General features: G+C 41.7%; 3 protein-coding genes across 3 annotated transcripts; 1 reads left to right on the top strand and 2 right to left on the bottom strand.

Moving 5' to 3' along the window:
- Positions 1–26: 26 nt before the first annotated feature.
- Positions 27–9,269, bottom strand: BDR25DRAFT_357044 (WD40 repeat-like protein; the record flags this gene model as incomplete). Its single annotated transcript, XM_033695751.1, has 22 exons — positions 27–149; positions 176–2,121; positions 2,158–3,789; positions 3,850–4,046; positions 4,083–4,372; positions 4,440–4,464; positions 4,538–4,916; positions 4,959–5,035; positions 5,094–5,231; positions 5,268–5,442; positions 5,641–5,698; positions 5,736–5,916; positions 6,008–6,047; positions 6,170–6,245; positions 6,328–6,349; positions 6,473–6,496; positions 6,525–6,616; positions 6,835–6,922; positions 6,985–7,011; positions 7,049–7,111; positions 8,986–9,087; positions 9,235–9,269. 22 exons carry the CDS (start codon positions 9,267–9,269, stop codon positions 27–29), a joined length of 5,790 nt encoding a protein of 1,929 aa, XP_033545528.1.
- Positions 9,270–15,621: 6,352 nt separating this feature from the next.
- Positions 15,622–16,260, top strand: BDR25DRAFT_230630 (uncharacterized protein; the record flags this gene model as incomplete). The annotated part of the gene is made up of 3 exons (XM_033685347.1): positions 15,622–15,835; positions 15,955–15,959; positions 15,994–16,260. The coding sequence occupies 3 exons, from the start codon at positions 15,622–15,624 to the stop codon at positions 16,258–16,260; spliced, it is 486 nt and encodes a 161-aa protein (XP_033545527.1).
- Positions 16,261–17,200: 940 nt separating this feature from the next.
- On the bottom strand, positions 17,201–17,854 carry BDR25DRAFT_357042 (uncharacterized protein; the record flags this gene model as incomplete). Its single annotated transcript, XM_033695750.1, has 4 exons — positions 17,201–17,308; positions 17,352–17,554; positions 17,617–17,753; positions 17,841–17,854. The coding sequence occupies 4 exons, from the start codon at positions 17,852–17,854 to the stop codon at positions 17,201–17,203; spliced, it is 462 nt and encodes a 153-aa protein (XP_033545526.1).
- Between the last annotated feature and the right edge of the window lie 98 nt (positions 17,855–17,952).

Here is a 17,952-nt window from a genome sequence, read left to right as displayed (position 1 = left end):
CTATGTAGCTGTAATCGAAACGTTTCTCATGGGTTGCCACCGTTATAGGTGTAGCGTACAAAACTCGGCAATTTGTAATAGAGGCGGGCGAGGAGGAGGCAAGGCAAAGTGAAACCGAATATCATAATGTAAATTCCATCATTATAACTCTTCCAGACGCGTATCCGAAACTAACAACACCCCTATGATCAGCTACACAATATGGCCGATGCTCGGGAGGAAGCCAAAAGATGCGCTCGGTACAGCAGTAGACCCATTGACCCTGGACATGAATAGAAGCAGGAAGATGTGAACTGTTGGCAGGTACACCATCAGCAAGAGTCTCTGCTGAAATAGGCAAAGGCCCCAAGTCCGTCTGGAGAAAGGCACCGTCCTTGGAGAAAGACAGTTTGTAGACGAGATAGCTAATACGAAGTGTCTGCAGCACCACACCCGACTCAGCATCCCACAGCTTGACTGTCCAGTCGTACGATGCCGACGCCAGCGTCTTGCCGTCTGGTGAGAAGGCCATGGCCGTGACCTCGCCCTCATGGCCCTCAAGCGTCTGTAGCACCGCGCCCGAACTAGCACCCCATAGCTTGACCGTCTTGTCGTCCGATGCCGATGCCAGCGTCTTGCCGTCCGGCGAGAAGGCCACCGCTGTGACCCCGCCCTCATGGCCCTCGAGTGTCTGTATCACAGTGCCTGGACTGGCGTCCCACAGCTTGACCGTCTTGTCGTGCGATGCCGACGCCAGCGTCTTGCCATCCGGCGAAAAGGCCACCGCATTGACCCAGTCCTCATGGCCCTTGAGTGTCTGGAGCACCGCCCCCGACCCGGTATCCCACAGCTTGATCATCCAGTCGTGCGATGCCGACGCCAGCGTCATGCCGTCTGGTGAAAAGGCCACCGCTCTGACCAAATCCCCATGGCCTTCAAGCGTCTGTAGCACCGCAGCCGACCCAACATCCCACAGCTTGACCGTCTTGTCGTCCGATGCCGATGCTAGCGTTTTGCCGTCCGGCGAGAAGGCCACCGTGTTGACGTAGTCCTCATGGCCCTCGAGCGTCTGCACCGCCGCGCCCGTACCTGCGTCCGACACCTTGACCGTCTTGTCGTCCGATGCCGACGCTAGCGTCTTGCCGTCTGACGAGAAGGCCACCGCGTTGACCCAGTCCTCATGGCCTTTGAGCGTCTGTAGCACTGCGCCCGACCCAGCATCCCACAGCTTGACCGTCTTGTCGTCCGATGCCGATGCCAACGTCTTGCCGTCCGGCGAGAATGCCACCGCGTTGACCCCGTCGTTGTGGCTCTCGAGCGTCTGCAGCACCACACCCGACCCAGCATCCCATACCCTGACCGTTTTGTCGTCCGATGCCGATGCCAGCGTCTTGCCGTCCGGCGAGAATGCCACCGCGTTGACCCCGTCGTTGTGGCCCTCGAGCGTCTGCACCACCGCGCCCGACCCAGCATCCCACAGCTTGACTGTCTTGTCGTATGATGCCGAGGCCAGCGTCTTGCCGTCTGGTGAGAAGGCCACCGCTCTGACCTCACCCTCATGGCCCTCGAGCGTCTGCAGCACCGCGCCCGACCCAACATCCCACATCTTGACCGTCTTGTCCTCCGATGCCGACGCCAGCGACTTGGCATCCGGGGAGAACGCCACCGCCCTGAGCTCGCCCTTATGGCCCTCAAGCGTCTGTAGCGCCGCGCCCGACCCAGCATCCCACAACTTGACCGTCGTGTCGTGCGATGCCGAGACCAGCGTCTCGCCGTCCGGCGAGAATACCGCCGCCTTGACCCAGTCGTCATGTCCCTTGAGCGTCTGTAGCACCGCGCCCGACTGGACATCCCACAGCTTGACCGTCTTGTCGTCCGATGCCGACGCTAGCGTCTTGCTGTCTGGCGAGAAGGCTACCGCGTTGACCCCGTCGTTGTGGCCCTCGAGCGTCTGCAGCACTGCGTCCCACTTTTCCTCGACCCTTGGCAGCCTTCGAATCCATTGGGGTATGCAGCCTTTAAACGTCTCCCTTACTATGCTCTTCGTTGGTGCGAATACGAGCCCGCTATACGTCTGAAGAGGCGCCTGTTCAATCGCTGCCCGGTTGTAGAGGGCGAACCGCTTCGCATCGTGGATCAAACCTGAGAGGCATTCGCTCGACTAGCCAAAATGTTAACGAAACCCCGTTTTCTTTGCTGGTGGTATACTAACAGAGACAAACGAGTCTAAAGAGGCGACAGCGTGAACTCCTTCGGATATTTTCCCCATCCACCCAAGGGCCTCGAGCCAGTGAAGGAGGTGGTTCTGCAAAAACTGGTGCACTTGGTCATTGTCGCCAGGCTGCGTGCCGCTCTTCTGAACGTGCTGGACCCAGTACAAGCATGCATACTGCAGCTCGGGAGGAAGGCTTCGCTCGACTTGGCTTCTCTCCATGTCGACTACAAGCATGCCGGGAGCATCCACGCCACAGATGTCTTGCTTGAGAGAAGTGGCCATAAGCTGGATGCAGTTATCTGCCAAAGTCCGATGCGCCAGTTTCTCGTCTACCCAGAAGCTGGCGTCGCCGCATCTGTCTCTATCCAGGAGAAAGTCGCGAAATGATGGATGATGGAGGCGGAGCGGGCATGTTGGATCCTTCGGGATATCTAGGATGGCATGTAGATCCTCTAGCGTCTGATCGACATCCTGGTTCGGGACATGGAGTAACTTGCTTAAAGAACTAACAGAAAGAGGGGAGAACAAGGTCACTATACTTCCAAGAGTAGACCTCAGCATGCTACTCTGCTCTTCGCTCTCTTCGTCTGTGTAGTTTGGGTCAATCGAGTTCTTGAGCACAGTGACATAGATCTCGTTGAGGTGCTTCTCTGGAGCTGCGGCAGTGCTACTGTCGCTTGCAAGGATCGTCTCGAGTCTCTTGATGGCGAATCGCTTCCCATCACGGATGAATCGCCAGGCAGTTGCGGCCCAGATGAACAGGCCAGATGCACGCCGGACCAGCTGTTCAATGGTATCTAGGCCTGGCCAATCAGCACCCAACCTACGCTCTTGTGCAACGATGCGAAGGTAGTGCTGCAGAAAAAGGCTTATGTCGTTATCAACAATCGACGACAATATGTTGTGCAGCACAAAGTCTTTGTGCTCCGCATGTGGTACCTGACTGAAGCCGTGCCGAATCGGCACCTCAGGCCTGCTTGTCAGGAACACCCGCAACCGCACACTCTCTAGCGAGCGAGCTTCGGCCAGGAGCTGGACGATGAGTCGGATATTATTTTCATCGTCGCACTCGTCGAGCGCATCAACAATTAATATGTATGACAACGGCCCTTCCAGCTTCGACAGTGGACCGAGGACGAGATGATGCCACTGGTCGCGCAGAGACTGACTGCCAATGTCGCTGCGCTCTGCTACGGCACTACTGATATGCTGGCGAGATGCTGGGACGTTGTGTGCAAGCTGGACCGCGATGCTCGTAACGAATGCGCCAGCATGCCCAACGTCGCCATCGCCTCGCGAGAAGAAGAAGCTGGCGCCGAGACGCTGAGGGGTGTGGTAGTTGCGAGCCACCGTCCGCGAGATCGTCGACTTTCCCGTGCCCGCTAGGCCGCTCAGCCAGAAGATGTGCCGCCCGTCTCGTCCGTCAGCCCAGCTATAGATCTCACGCAAGAGGTCGATGCGCGTGCCGGCCAGGCAAGTGAGTTCGTGCTGCTTTGCAAACGAGTTGAAGGTTGCGTTCGCGGCGTTGGGTAAACCACCAAGGGGCTCATGTCGCCCTGAAGGCCCGCTTAGAGGTGCTAGAGGTCCATAGTAAGCTTCCATAATCATTACGCTCGATAATCTATGCAATTACATATAAGAAATGGTTGCCCCACCAGCGGGTGCTATTTGTTTACTCTCCAGCTCCTGTAGGATAAAGCTCCTGAGAACACCACATACGGCACGGTATCCCTGATCGTCTTTGCTGTTGTATCTAGCCATCTGCATGTGATTTGCATCGATGCTTTCCACTGTCTCCAACGACCGAGGAAGATCGAGCTTGGACGAGAAGTCGTCCACAACCTGCACTTGCCTGCGTTAGATAAGAAGATTAGGGTATAAATGTCACAATGTTCGTGAATAACGTGCCTTTTCACCCAGCCCTTTCATACCGAAAATTCCTCGTGCTTCCTGAAATGAATGAATCTTGATCCCGCCCTTGAACATAATCGTCTTGAACTCCTCATGGATATTGTCGAGCACCTCACTGTTCACCTCCAACGCCTCAAGCATCTTCTTGTTCGAGTCTTGGAAGGCGAAACGTGCCAAATTCGACACGATCTGACCCCAGCCGGCATATACGCTCCCGCGATGCGGCGTCCCGAGGAAGATGATCAGCCTCGTCTGTTCGCGGATTTTCTCCGATCGATGAATGGCCTGCAATATATATAAGCAGTGATTAACAAGGGTTTCATGGAGAGAGTACGTCTTTGACGATGATACCCCCGAGACTGTGCACTACGAACGCGATTGGCTGCTGTTAAGGCTGTTAGAAACTGTTCCAAGCTAACGCGGAGTCGTTACCATACACTGTTGTCGATCTCCCTTTCCAGTCTGACTGACAGATCCCGGCCATGCTGGGAAATACTATTCTTGTTATTTGCCTGGAAGAAGCCGCCAATAACATCTGCGTTGTACCCGTATGTCCAGACTCTGGCTTGGGGGATATCTGACGCAAGGTACTGTTCTGGCCAGAAGACGCTGGACGACGAGGCATTCGCATGTTCCGCGCTTGAGGGGTACGCGGCCGCTCGTTGCTGGAACCACGACCTGACGCCTCTGCGTTTCTTGGTCGCATCACTACTGGGCTGGCTGGTTGCGACCGGCGTGGCTTCCCATGTCCCTCGAGGATGGCCGCGAAGGCCGTGGACGAATATTATACTGAGGAGACTTAGCAAGCGCACTGAAATGCATACAGCAATATCCATCTAACTTCAATCTGAACTGGTCAGCGCACGTGTCTCCGCCTGGTAGCCTTGTGAAGCCATGGCGATGTATCGCTGCCATGTGTGTACCGCCCGCCTAGCGGGATATCCCGTCGTTTTGAGTAAAGAGGAAAGCTGCGCATATAGAAGCACACAGTGTGTGGTGTTCGCCGCGTGCGAGCGCCACGGAGTGATGAACCAGAGGAGAGCATCTTTCAGGTGGGGCGGGGTGGAGAGAGTGCGGCTTGACCTCAGCCTCGTGCTTGGCTGATGGACACAGAATTGGCCGAACCCTGGCACCTGTAGATCGCTACATTAGCTATCTTAACGAGCGCTGGCCCTTTAGAAGCCCAGTCCTGCTCCCGGAGTCAGACTTTATGGTGCCCCAGAGTGCTTGGCAAAAGGCGCCCCACAACCGCACAGACGCACGGCTACGGCGGTAATCGTCCGCAACAGCTATAGAACCAAGAGTTATCACTGAAAAGTTAAACTGTAACAATAAGGCTGGATGTGCGGGGCCATCTTGCGCTACCTAAGTTTAGCTGTCCCCTCAACTAGAAGTACTAATTAACAGAGCCTTATATAAATCAAGGGCTTTTTGCTGCTTTATAGCTAGTTATAACACTTTAATATTACTGCTATCCTATATAAGAGTGCTTTATAAGTTGTAACAGCAGTATCAGTGCAGTAGTGTGAGAGGACTGTGTGCAGGAACTATGCAGTATAGAAGGGGGCATAGGATAGTATTGATAGGCGAATCCTTGAGGGGTCTCAGGAAAGGATATATATGTATGTACTGGGGCACGTGACGGGATGTCATGTGCCCAAGGCCAGGACGAAGGCTTTCCGGGGGGAACCCGAGCCATGTCCCAGTTAACCGTGACAAGTATTAGGCCTATGTTTAATATTGTGACTTGCAAAAAGCTAGTTACAATTAGAATCTCAACCAATAGCTGGAATTTCTGTGCACGGCTTGCACTTCGAAGTCCTCAGCGCGGGTACAGGTAAAAAGGACGAACAATAAACTGCGAAACAAGAACGTAAGCTATAATAAAATCTTAAGATTTACCAAAAACGAAGAGAAGAAAAAGAAACAATGTAGTTTTCTGCTGAGTTGCGTAAGAATATCTCTTGTTTTAGCACTACCGTACCTTTTCACAGACTTTCTGCGTAAAAATTTGACTGTAACAGCTTTTTGCAAGGCATAAGGTTTAAATTTAACGTCCATCACTGCAGGTCGAGAAACACCCCGCGCCGAGAAATATAAGGGGTATTGCAACTTCAAACAAATCTAATTCTGTGCATACCTTGCTCTCTGTTCCAATCTTATATAAGTTCTCTGCTGTAGCTATTTCTAAACACCTAAGACCCCTTTAGTCTAAAAATTACGTGCGCATCGCCGCCTTTTCGTCTAATTCGCCCAAGGCCTTCTTTTGTGTTAAAATATTGTCCCTTTGCTACAACACTACTATTAAGCTCTTACTACTTATAATATATATAAATGGGTCGTATCCGAACAGTAAAGCTTTATTACAATGGTAGGAAGTCATCGTCAACCCTACGCCTGCTATCGCGCAAGTTCATACAAGATCGCCACCCCAGCTGGTAACGTCTCCTCTCTACGTGCCGGGAAACCCACCGTACCGGAAAATATGAGGCGTACTTTGACTTCAAGGGACTATAACTCCGCACACATACCTTACTTCGCTATAGTTGTGTAAATAATGTGCTGTGGTTCTTCCAAACATCTAAGCTAATATGTTTTTAATCAATAAATTATATTCGCCTTGTCGCCTTCTTGCCTGATTCACTTCAAGCCTTCTTTTATTGCAAAACAAACTCTGTTTGCCGCAGTACCACTATTAGGCTTTTACCGCTTATATGCAAGGGTCTTACCTGAGCCATAAAGCCTTTTTTAATAGATAGGAAGCCATTATTAACCCTACGCCTACTGTCACGCGCAAATTCATCCAAGGCCGCTGACCTAGCCAGTACTTCCGATCAAACTAACTACTAATTTCAGCTAGTGCGAAACCCCCCCCTCACCCTACATAATAATCACTGTGTGATTTACTTGTGATGGGCTGTTAGACCTGTGGCGCAAGCCTACCGTATTTTATCACTTGGCGCCCAGGCTCGCGTAACGCCCAGTTTTGAGATGTTACACCCAGTGCTTCCGAAGCTGTACAGGCCTACAGGAGTCGTAATTTAAAGCAGTTTTTTAGAGTAGCAATTAATTAAGTTATGCAGCTTAATTATTTATAAAAGAAACCTTTTAGGGGGGTTTATCTGCCTGCTGCGTTAACTATAAGCTAGTAGTAGTGTAAAGAGCTTTATAACTAATAAATCTTTATTAACTTTATCTAATTTACTTTTATTACTACTAAATAGTGTATTAGCCTTCTGTTTACTCTTTTTATTGTCTTAGATGTCCTTTTTAAGCTGCGCAGCTGCTTAGTGTTAATATTTTACCTCCTCTCTAGCAGCTGCTTTTACGCGCTGCTCTTAGAGTTAGATCTTCTTTGCTATTGCCTTTATACACTTTCTCTTCTCTAATATCTTTGCTTTAGCCCTTTTATTTACCTTTTTAAGCTTAGTTGCTTTATTCTTTTAGAGTTATTTAGCCCTCTTATTAGCCTTCTTTTAAGCTTAATATTTATGTGTGTTTTTTACTTTAGTTAGCAACTAAAAGACTGCACTACTGTAGTACTCTAGAGGTGCTTAAAGTAGAAGGGGTTTACTACACTGCCTGCGCTTCTTTTTATTAATTAGGGCCTTTTTAAGTTGCTTATTTTTATGCTAAAGAATATTATTACACACTAAGATTATGTAGATTGTTTAGCTAAGTTAATAACTCTCTTTCTTATTTATATTATTTACTGCTGTACATAAAAGCTTCTTAATCTTTCTCTAATCTAACACGCTTAGTACTAAAGTACTACTATTACTAGAAGATAACTAATTATTAGTTTTAACATTAAATTACTTTAATATAGTCTCTAGGTTAAAAGAAGCTAGTCTACACTTTTTAAAGCTCTTAAGTATTGTTTTAGACGTAAATAACATCTGGTAGGCTTTAATAAATAGGCAGAAAAAGTCTTTTTTTATAATTAATAATAAACCTTAGCATCTGTAAATAAAATTAGTAAGCTTAGCTAAGTAGGCTGTTAAAAAAGGTTTAAACATGTAAACATCTAAAGGCTGTAAGGTATAAGTTAAATGTAGTAAATAGATAGCTAGAAGGATTTTATCATTATTGCAGTACTTAATAAACTCTATTATAACATGCAATCTATAGCTATTTAGGATTAATAGTTAATAGAATTATTAAGTCTTATTCTTTATTTTATAATTAAACACCTGCTTTAACTATACTAGCCTAAGCTTGTTATTTGTCTATCTACTAAAGGATAAAACAAAAAATGCTTTATATATAGTAGAGTTAAAGTCCTATAGCTAGGTATCCTATATGTTCTTCAAAACAGCTTAATAAATTAAGGCTAAAGTAAGAGAAGTCTTATTAGCATAAATATAGGCAATTATTATTATCTACTTTTAATTACTATCCTAGATAATTTATTTAATGCCTCTTTTTTTATATTAACACTAGAAGAAGATTTTTTTAATTTTTAATAGTACACTAATTAAGAAGCCTTTTTTATCTATAGTGTACATGTGTCAGATTGAAGCACTGTTTCTAGGCTTCCTGAGATGAATGATGGGTTTAGATATGATGTATGGGATGATTGATTGATTGTATTGATTGTTGTGATTTATTGATCCTTTTTCTGCTCTACTTGTGTTGCTCGGCTTTTGTTTTTCCGATCCGAGTCCCTCGCGCACTAGCCCTATGCGCGACCAGCTTGCAACATGCTGCAATTTGCTGCAACATGCTGCAATTTGCTGTAACATGCTGCAAAATGCTGCAAAATGCTGCAAAATGCTGCAATTTGCAGCAACATACTGTTCGAGCTTATTGCTCGTACTATGTAGCAGCTTTCGTCAAACGTTCCTCCTGTCTTGACAGTAGGTGCGCATATCTGACACGCCCCCTCAGCTTGGACATGCTTCAAGCTGGTTCCCGATTGCGCATCCTTAGTATGCTTCCAGGGCTTCCATTTTTGCTTCAATCTCTTCCATATCCGCTTCCTGACTGACCATCCTCTCCCTGACGTCAACTAGCTGAATTTGCTAAAGAAAGCTTGGCCATTTGCTAGCTAGAAGCGCTTTAGTGAGTCCGTCCGCAAGCATCTCGCTGGAGGGGACATAGACAACCTTAATTGTTTGTTAAGAGACTTCCTGTCAGAGCCAGTGGTTATGGATGTTGACATGTCAGAGCTTGGTTTAAAGTTAAGATATCTCTTTGTTTACTAGTTAGATTGTCTGCTTGTTGTTGCACTAGATTATAATAGTTAAATTAGGCAGCTTAACCTGCAGTTTATTAAAGAGCATTTTTATAAACATAGCTTCCTTAGCAACTTAGGACAGTGCAAGTAATTCTGCTTTTGTTGTTAATGTTGTGACTGTATCTTATTTATTTACTTACTATGCAATTTATCTGCTAAATAGTTAAATAACATAGCCCTAAGAGCTCTTTTTATCTAGTGTGTTGTCTGCAAATAACGCATTGCTTGCTACTATAAGGTAGTCTTCTCCTTCTAATTAGAGTGCGTACGTCTGTGTCGCATGTAGGTACAGGATGACTTAATTAGCTGCATCCTAATAGTTAGATGCGGGATTTGTAAGAAACTGTGTGAGGCGTGATGTAGTAAAGGCAATGTCTAGTCTTATAGTAACTGCTGCAAAGAGTAGAGATCTAATCTTCTGCTAATATTAATTTACCTCTAATAGGGTTGCAAAACTAGATTACAGCATAAGTTTAATCCCACTTATAGGTGTAGTATGCTGCAGGTCCTTTCTATTAGCTAGCCTAGCTATCTTGTTAATATATAAGGCCTGTGACAGCTAAATTATTTGTTGCTATTAATCTTTAATAATTTTAACTCCTAAGAACTATTATAGGTCCTTGCCTTCTATTAGGGTATACTTCTCTTATAACTAGTCTACTACACGCTGTGCATTTGCTTTAGAGCCTTTTTTATGCGCAATAATAAGGTTGTCTACATAAAAGAAGACAAATATTCTAGCTTTAGTTATGCAGCAGGGTTTATGTAGAACAGCTAAGAACCTAAGGCCTTTAAAGGTTGTTATAAAATAGCGTTGCTAGAGTAAAGGAGAAATTTATAGGCTATATAGTGCTTTTTAAGGCTTTAGTATTATACCTAGTTTTTAATAGCCTCTTAGCATCTGCATGTAGATATTGCAGTTAATTGCTGCATGTATAAACGCGTTAGTTACGTTATATTATTTAAGCTTTAGGTTAAAGCGTGCAGATATTGCTATTAGCATTTAAAATAAGCGTTCTGCTAGGGTGGCAGCGTAGGTATCTTATGTAGTAATGTTTCTTTGTTAATTACTGTAGACTACTAGTTGCGCCTTACATCTTTGCAATCTATAGTGCTTATTAAGCTTATAGGTGTACACCTACATACAATCTAGGATCTGCTGTCTGGCTGCCTTAATTAGCTTTGTCTAGACCTCTGTCTAGGATTTTATTATCTAATAACTGTCTAGGTGCGTTCTTTCTGCTGCCTTAAACATCTTATGTAGAGGGTGCTCCTCTAGTTGCTTTTAGGTTAATAGCAGAGGTGGCAGCTAGCTTCTATAAGGTGTCTTCCTTTTAAATAGCATCTTGCTGCTATGCTTTCCTACACTTCTAAATCTTATGCTAGCTATAAAGGCTGCAGCCTATAGTACAGTCTTTAACAACTCTATTTAGCTTAGCTTTAGTGCTGCTCTAGCTATTAACTGCATAAGCAATGCTGCAGGTAGCAGAGTGTTTAAAAGAGGCAGATAGTTATCTCTAATTTTCCTTCCTTAATAGTAGCCTAGTAGGTCTACTTTATTAAAATTTAATATATTATCTGCAGTGTTGTTTTTATAGAACAACTCTATCTCTAGCTAATAACTAGGTGTTAGAAGCTTAATTATTTTAATATATATAGTAATTTCTTTTACTATGTTATATATAAAGTTATCTATTAAGTCTTTAGGCTTACTGCTAAAGATTAAGTGTTTATTAAAAATAATGTTATGTGTATAAATTACTTTTACTAGCAGTAGTATCTATACATAGTAGATGTTTAACAATTAGTACCTAACTAGATATCTAATCTACGCCTTTAGGTCTAGCCTTTATAGCTTAGATTTATTCTAATGCGTGTTATTAGTTATTATAAATACTTTATAGCTATAGGCTTTTAAATATGTAAAGCTTAGCTTTTAAATTAACATAACAACTCTATTATTTAAAGCTGCTTATGTAAAGAAGATCTTGTATAGTGTTTTCTAGTTGTTAGCATAGTTTAGCGTCTAATTGTATAGGTATACGCTAGCTCTAGTAATATATAGCTATATGTTCTATAGTAAGTTAGCATTTAGTTACATAGCCTATAACTTCTTCTTATTTACACTCTTTAAGCGTTTAGCTCCTCTATTCTAGGCTTATGTATCTAGTGCTAAAGGCTTAACAGTTATTCTATATAATGCTAGCTAGTGTTCTACCTCTAGTTTTACTATTATAATCTTATTATTAGCTTTAATAACTTTTATAGTAATATTATAATAGTTCTTTAAAAAAAAAATAAAAATTATAAAAGCTTTAATAATTAATTTAGTAAGCTTATTATTTTTAAAGTAGAGGTCCTACTAGAGGCTAGAATACTTGTTAGTAATTAGCATTTAACTTTACTTTTTTATAATGCTCTATGCTTTATATATATAGAAATTAATTAACAGTCTTTTACTAAGTCTACTATTACTAATTTATAGTGTATAGCTAATTTATTATTATATCTTAGCTTTACTATATAAGTTATATTAAACTGTTGTAATTTCTTTAATTTACACCCCCTTAGCTTACTATATAAGGTGTTAAAGTGTAGCTAGTCTAAAGTGTCCTAGACGCTTATGCTATAGCTCTGCTAATGCTTTTTATAGACTATATTTAGTTTTTATGTTAATTATGTGTGTATAATATAAGCCCTCTTATAGTAGATAGTACTCTAACACTTATTAGCTATAGATCTTTATAAGATCTTTAATTATTATCTTATCTAAAGCCTTTAAAGCAGTTAGCTTTGCTTATGTGTCCTACTAAATTCCTTTCTGTTGCAGTAAGCAAAATAAGACTAGGTTGCACAGCAGGTCTAGGCATAGTGCAGCGTTATAAAGTATAAGACTGTATACTTAACTATGTGTTCTATGCTTACTTTTTAAGCTTAGTGTAATTAATCTATAGCTTTAAATCTATATGTAAGAGTTTCTAGACTAAATAAAGTCTTTTAGTATTAGTAAATAATAGTTATAAATTTAATTAAGATTATTTATAATGTAGCATATTAAGCTTAAGTTAAGGATAAATAATTCTCTTAGTAGATATCTATTCTAGTTTAAATTAACTATAGCTAGTAATATAGCTACCTTAACTCTTAATACTTTTTAGCTTTTAAGTTAGTCTTTTTATATCTCTAGCGTAAGTGTATATAAACTCTTTAAAATTAGTATCTTTAAATTATGTCTACGCTGCTCTCTTAGTAGGCCTTAAAATTCTAAGTTATGCTTACGCTTTAATGCTATAAGCTCTTTAACTTTCTTATTTAGCATCTACTAGTCTAGTGCTCTGTCTAGATAGACATAGAAGCAGTCCTTTAGTACATAAATGTGTCTATATGTAGGACATTTAGTGCCTCCTGTTTTAGCAGGTTTTTAGCTTAAAAATAACTTTCTATTATTTTCTTAATAATGTTAATGTTAAGGTCTACTTTATTTTTTTAACATTGCAACTTCTGCACTACAGGTGTCTTTATTTATGCCCTAAGTAGTTTTTCTACTTTTAGTAAGGTATAACAAGTTATCTATTATAAAGGCAGCTTTATGCTTTTTATATGTATTAGATAATTTAACATTATATATTCTTAAAAGCGCTTTATTATTTTTTTTTAATTTATGTTTAGTGCAAACTGTCTACTTTCCTAAAAAGTTATAAACTAATAAAAAGTAACTTTATTTATAGTAGTTAGAAAGTCCTTTGCTACAGCATTAAGCTGCGTTGTTTCTAGAACATTTTATGTCTCTACTTCTATAGCAGCGTAATTATACTTTACTAGCTACAGGTTCTATATACTTATGTTTTTTAGCAGCTTTAAAGATGCATTATATTAGTTGCGCACATGTTTTTATTTAAATTAGTTATTAACACTTACTATAGCTTTAAGGTTTGTAATCTACTATCTAAGTAGTTAATTTAGAGAACAGCATGTACACTGCAAATGCAGGCTAACTATTAACTAGATAAAGATAATAATCTGTTAGAAGCTTAATTACTCTCTTTTATAATTATGTCTATTACTCTTATACTTGTTAGCCTTAATCTTGTAGTATTTAATAGCTTCTTTAAAGGCTCTAACACTACTTATTAATAGCTTGTTTATGTGCGTAGGCGTTTTAACATTAAAGGCTAGTAAAAACTTAGCTATTAGCAGCATCTCTAGAGCTCTTAGTTTAGAGATCATTTAGATGGTCAACTTAGGATCCACTTGCGGCCAGATGCTGTGCGCTACACATCTCAATTGCAGCTGCATCATCCAGGCTCTGTAGTCAGTGTGGTCTCGAAGGACGACTGTCGCGTCTCGAGGAGGCTGGGTGGCCATTTTGTATTAATAGAGGCACTAAGACTCTTAATTGTTAGATTAAAGCACTGTTTCTAGGCTTCCTAAGATAAATAATAGGTTTAGATATAATGTATAGGATAATTAATTAATTGTATTAATTGTTGTGATTTATTAATCCTTTTTCTGCTCTACTTGTGTTGCTCGGCTTTTGTTTTTCCGATCCAAGTCCCTCGCGCACTAGCCCTATGCGCGACCAGCTTGCAACATGCTGCAATTTGCTGCAACATGCTGCAAAATGCTGCAAAATGCTGCAAAATGCAGCAATTTGCAGCAACATACTGTTCGAGCTTATTGCTCGTACTATGTAGCAGCTTTCGTCAAACGTTCCTCCTGTCTTGACAGTAGGTGCGCATATCTGACAACATGTGTTATAGCTTTATCTTGTACTACTTAATTTTCTTTTTAAGAAGCTTAAAATAAAGCGTATATTTAAATGCAGAGTTAGCCCTTTTGCAGGTAGTATCTATGCTAGATGTCTATTATAATACAAAGTTAATATTATGCCTTTTAATAAAGTAATTAACCTAGGCTTTACTTACTTATATCTTAGCTATTTCTAATGCAAAATTGTGTACTATTTGCCTTAATGGCAGTAGTCCTTTTGCATAAAGCTTATTAATATATAAAACAAGCTCTTTTTCTTATATGTTGTTAAGAAGTTGTTAATTTTTGTTTTTCTGTGCATAGGAGCTCTAAAGGCCTTTGTGGCGCCGCGCTAGCGTAGATTAACTACAGCTATCCTTTCTTACAGCCTTACTATAATTAGGCTTTTCTCTAAGCTTTAGCAATTTAAACAACGCAATTGCGGCCTTAATTAGCTATATTAGCTAAGATAACATACTTTACAGGCAAGTTGCTTACACACCTAAGTTGCTTACTTTTACTAAGACCCTACTAAACTACTTTTTTTATACTAATGCATTTCTAACAACACTACTTAGACATGCTAAAAAAATATTAGATATAGCTTATACTTTAGGCTTTTAAATAAAACATAACACTTTTAAAATAACATGCTATAGCTATGTATAAAGTTTCTTAAAAAATAATAAACAACCTATACACTAGATAACCTTTATAAGCTAATTCTATAGCTAACTTATAAAAGCTAAGTAATAATAAAAAGTAAGTAATTATTAAGCTTATACTTAAGCTATATATGTAACAATTTTCCTTTTAGCTAGTAGTTATAGCTAATATAGCTAATTTTTTACATGCTAAGTATAATTTAGGCTATATTAGCATAAACTAGCCTAGTATGTTTATAAAGTGTTATTTAAAGCTTAAAGTAAAGTTTTAAGTATAAGTATAGTTAGTAGATATCTAGCTTATTATAAAGCCTTTTTTATTAAAGTTGTACGTGTTATTATTATAAATGCTATACTTAGCTTTAATATTCTTTATAAAGCTAAACTAGCTCTAAATTACTTTAAGATTCTCTTAAAAAGCTCTTTTATAGTTATGCTTATACTTTAACTTTACTTTAAGCTTTAGATAACACTTTATAAATATACTAGGCTAGTTTATGCTAATATAGCCTAGATTAGACTTAGCGCGTAAAGAATTAGCTATATTAGTAATAGCTACTAGCTAAGAGGAAAATCTTTATGTATATAGCTTAAGCATAGGCTTAATAATTACCTACTTTTTATTATTACTTAGCCTTTATAAGTTAGCTATAGAATTAGCTTATAAAAGTTATCTAGTATGTAGGTTATTTATTATCTTTTAAAAAACTCTATATATAGCTGCAGTATATTATTTTAAAAGTGTTACATCTTATTTTTAGCAGCTGAGCGTACGCGTTTATCGTTGCCAGGCTGTGCCCCTCATCTCCAGAATCTACATCATTGCCCTACTTTCTCAAGACTATCCTACACTTACTTTCAAAATGTTTAGTACAATCTGGTCCTTGCTTGGCTGGAAAGAGGAGCTACCGCCAAGTCCTCCAACTGTAACTATTACTGGAGTTAGGATACCATCCGACGGCACTCCTGCTCATCTCCTCTCCCTTACCACAATTAGCGACTCCAAAGCCACAGACGGCTTCCTTTTCCACGTTCCTGACCTACGCCGCTACTGGAATTCGGAGCAAGCCTGGAGACGTCGCGACCTTCTGAGACTTGATCTCTTGCAACATGATGACATTCCGCGATCGCATCATCTCCAGCAAAAGCATGATCTTCAACAATTGCTTCACTCTTTCAAACCCCTCAATCGCGAGAAACTGTTTCATCTGCGGCAACGGTATCTTCTTGATCAGCAGTATCATACTCTACAACATCAGCATTTATCTTGTGTGGGAGCCTATTACGTCTTCTATTCTTTCGACCTCGACAGCCTACCGCGAAATATGTTTGTTCCTGCCTGGGTTAGCGAGATTAGCGATGGTGTGCACTTCTCATTTCATGGGGATGTCTTTTTAGTCAAAATGTCCCCGCATGAGTATGGAGAGAATCGCTGGGCTGTTTATGAAGATATAACTCCATTATTTCTAGATTTGCTAGTTAAAGGCCCAATTTCTAGGTAAAAAAGAGGGATAACTGTAAGGGTTATTTCTCCCTCAAGTGTACGAGGGTTGGGCCGAGAGACACCCGAGGTTGACGCGGCCTCTTTGGTACATAAGGAACCTTCAACCCAGGCCCTAAGGGGGCTCCTCAAGGTCTAGCCTGTCTCTTCAATCTACGGATTACCCTTCTACTGCATCTATTGAGTCCTCTCGTAACATCCTGACGCTCCTTGTTCGAACACCCCTCACAATAACTCCCTCCCCGTATTGCGAAACCCAAGTGTACTAGAATAAAACACTGGCGCTTTGGCTCTAAACTAACCAATAATTTTCAAATGCGGCCACGTGCCCTATTGCATATATATATATCCTTTCCCGAACCCTGAGTCTCCTCAAGGATTCGTCTCTCAATACTATTCTATGCCCTTCTGTGCTTCATACATCCTGCACACAGTGCTCTCACACGATGCCAACGTATTTTAGAAGTAGAAGATATCTCAAATATCCAAATTTAGCTATAATATAAGACTTACCATTAAATATAGTAAAGCTTAATATATATGCTAAGTTATAGTCTCTTGAAGTCAAAGCACCCCTCGTATTTTCTGGCACGGCGGGTTTTCCGGCACGCAGGGAGGGACCTTACTTCTGATCAGAGCTGTTTTCAATTCCGGCTAGTGCGGAAACAACCTCGCACACCTAATGTAACTGTTGCTGTGTATTTTACTTATGGTAATCAGCCGTCATACTTGAGGCTGTGCAGAGCTGTAAGAGCAGGACCAGCTCGCGCAAAGGCCAATAAGGCTTAACTCCCACTGCAGGTGCTTTACTGTAGACGCTGTCACATAGACATTTAATATTGCTGCGCTCATGGCATCTTCCATATCGTTTGCCTATGTGGACTCTGGCACTTAGGCGGGCATCATCAACGGCCTAGTCACCACTACGTTTCGCCTTCTGCCTAGTAGGTTGCTGGATAGTCTAGCTCCGCCCAAGGCCGTCTCATACTAACTTCAATGGATTCGCGCCATATTAGGTAGGTATTCAACCCTCTTAGAGCATATATCGACTAGTGTCCGGCTCTAGATAACCTACTTAATCGCCTTCCGTACGCAAGAGACGCGCCCTTTAACTCGAGTACCAAACAGCACGACCCGACATGTCTCCACGATACCCCTGATGGCGGGATTAACAACGCCATGCTTGCCCTGATTATCGGTGTCGATTCCCGTGAAAATATTTTTATGCGTTCTTGAAGAGTGCCAACTACAACCTCCGCAGTTTCGCCCCGTCACTAGAACGGCCAGAATAGAGACTAATCCATCCCGTAATATGTCGAGTCGCCACCCGTCAGCAGAAGCTTAGAAAACCCCCTACGGAGAGATTTGATATTTTCTGCGAGCCTGTATCCATGATCTAAGTCGAAGTCTAGATAATCGGAATGTCCTACTGAATCAGCGCTGTCTTTCTTCGTGATAGTACGTCCCCAAAAGAGATTAAAACTAAAGGACGAGCTAAGGGTCGAGGCCTAGCTCATGAGTGTTTCAGCTACCTTCTCCCCCAGACCGGTCTATGTTCCTGCTACTTAATCCTCATGTCACAGTCCACAGTTCATTTAAAACTTCGTACCCGTCTTTAAGGAGAAGTAGCTTGATGTATACTCCTGTTAGCGCAACTCTAATATTCTCTTAGATTCAGCCTTCTGCTCCTTTT

Source organism: Lindgomyces ingoldianus (genome assembly GCF_010093535.1).
Source record: "Lindgomyces ingoldianus strain ATCC 200398 unplaced genomic scaffold BDR25scaffold_23, whole genome shotgun sequence".
Taxonomy (NCBI): domain Eukaryota; kingdom Fungi; phylum Ascomycota; class Dothideomycetes; order Pleosporales; family Lindgomycetaceae; genus Lindgomyces; species Lindgomyces ingoldianus.
The sequence above is the reverse complement of the archived record's forward strand: the minus strand, read 5'-3'. Positions and strand labels throughout refer to the sequence as shown.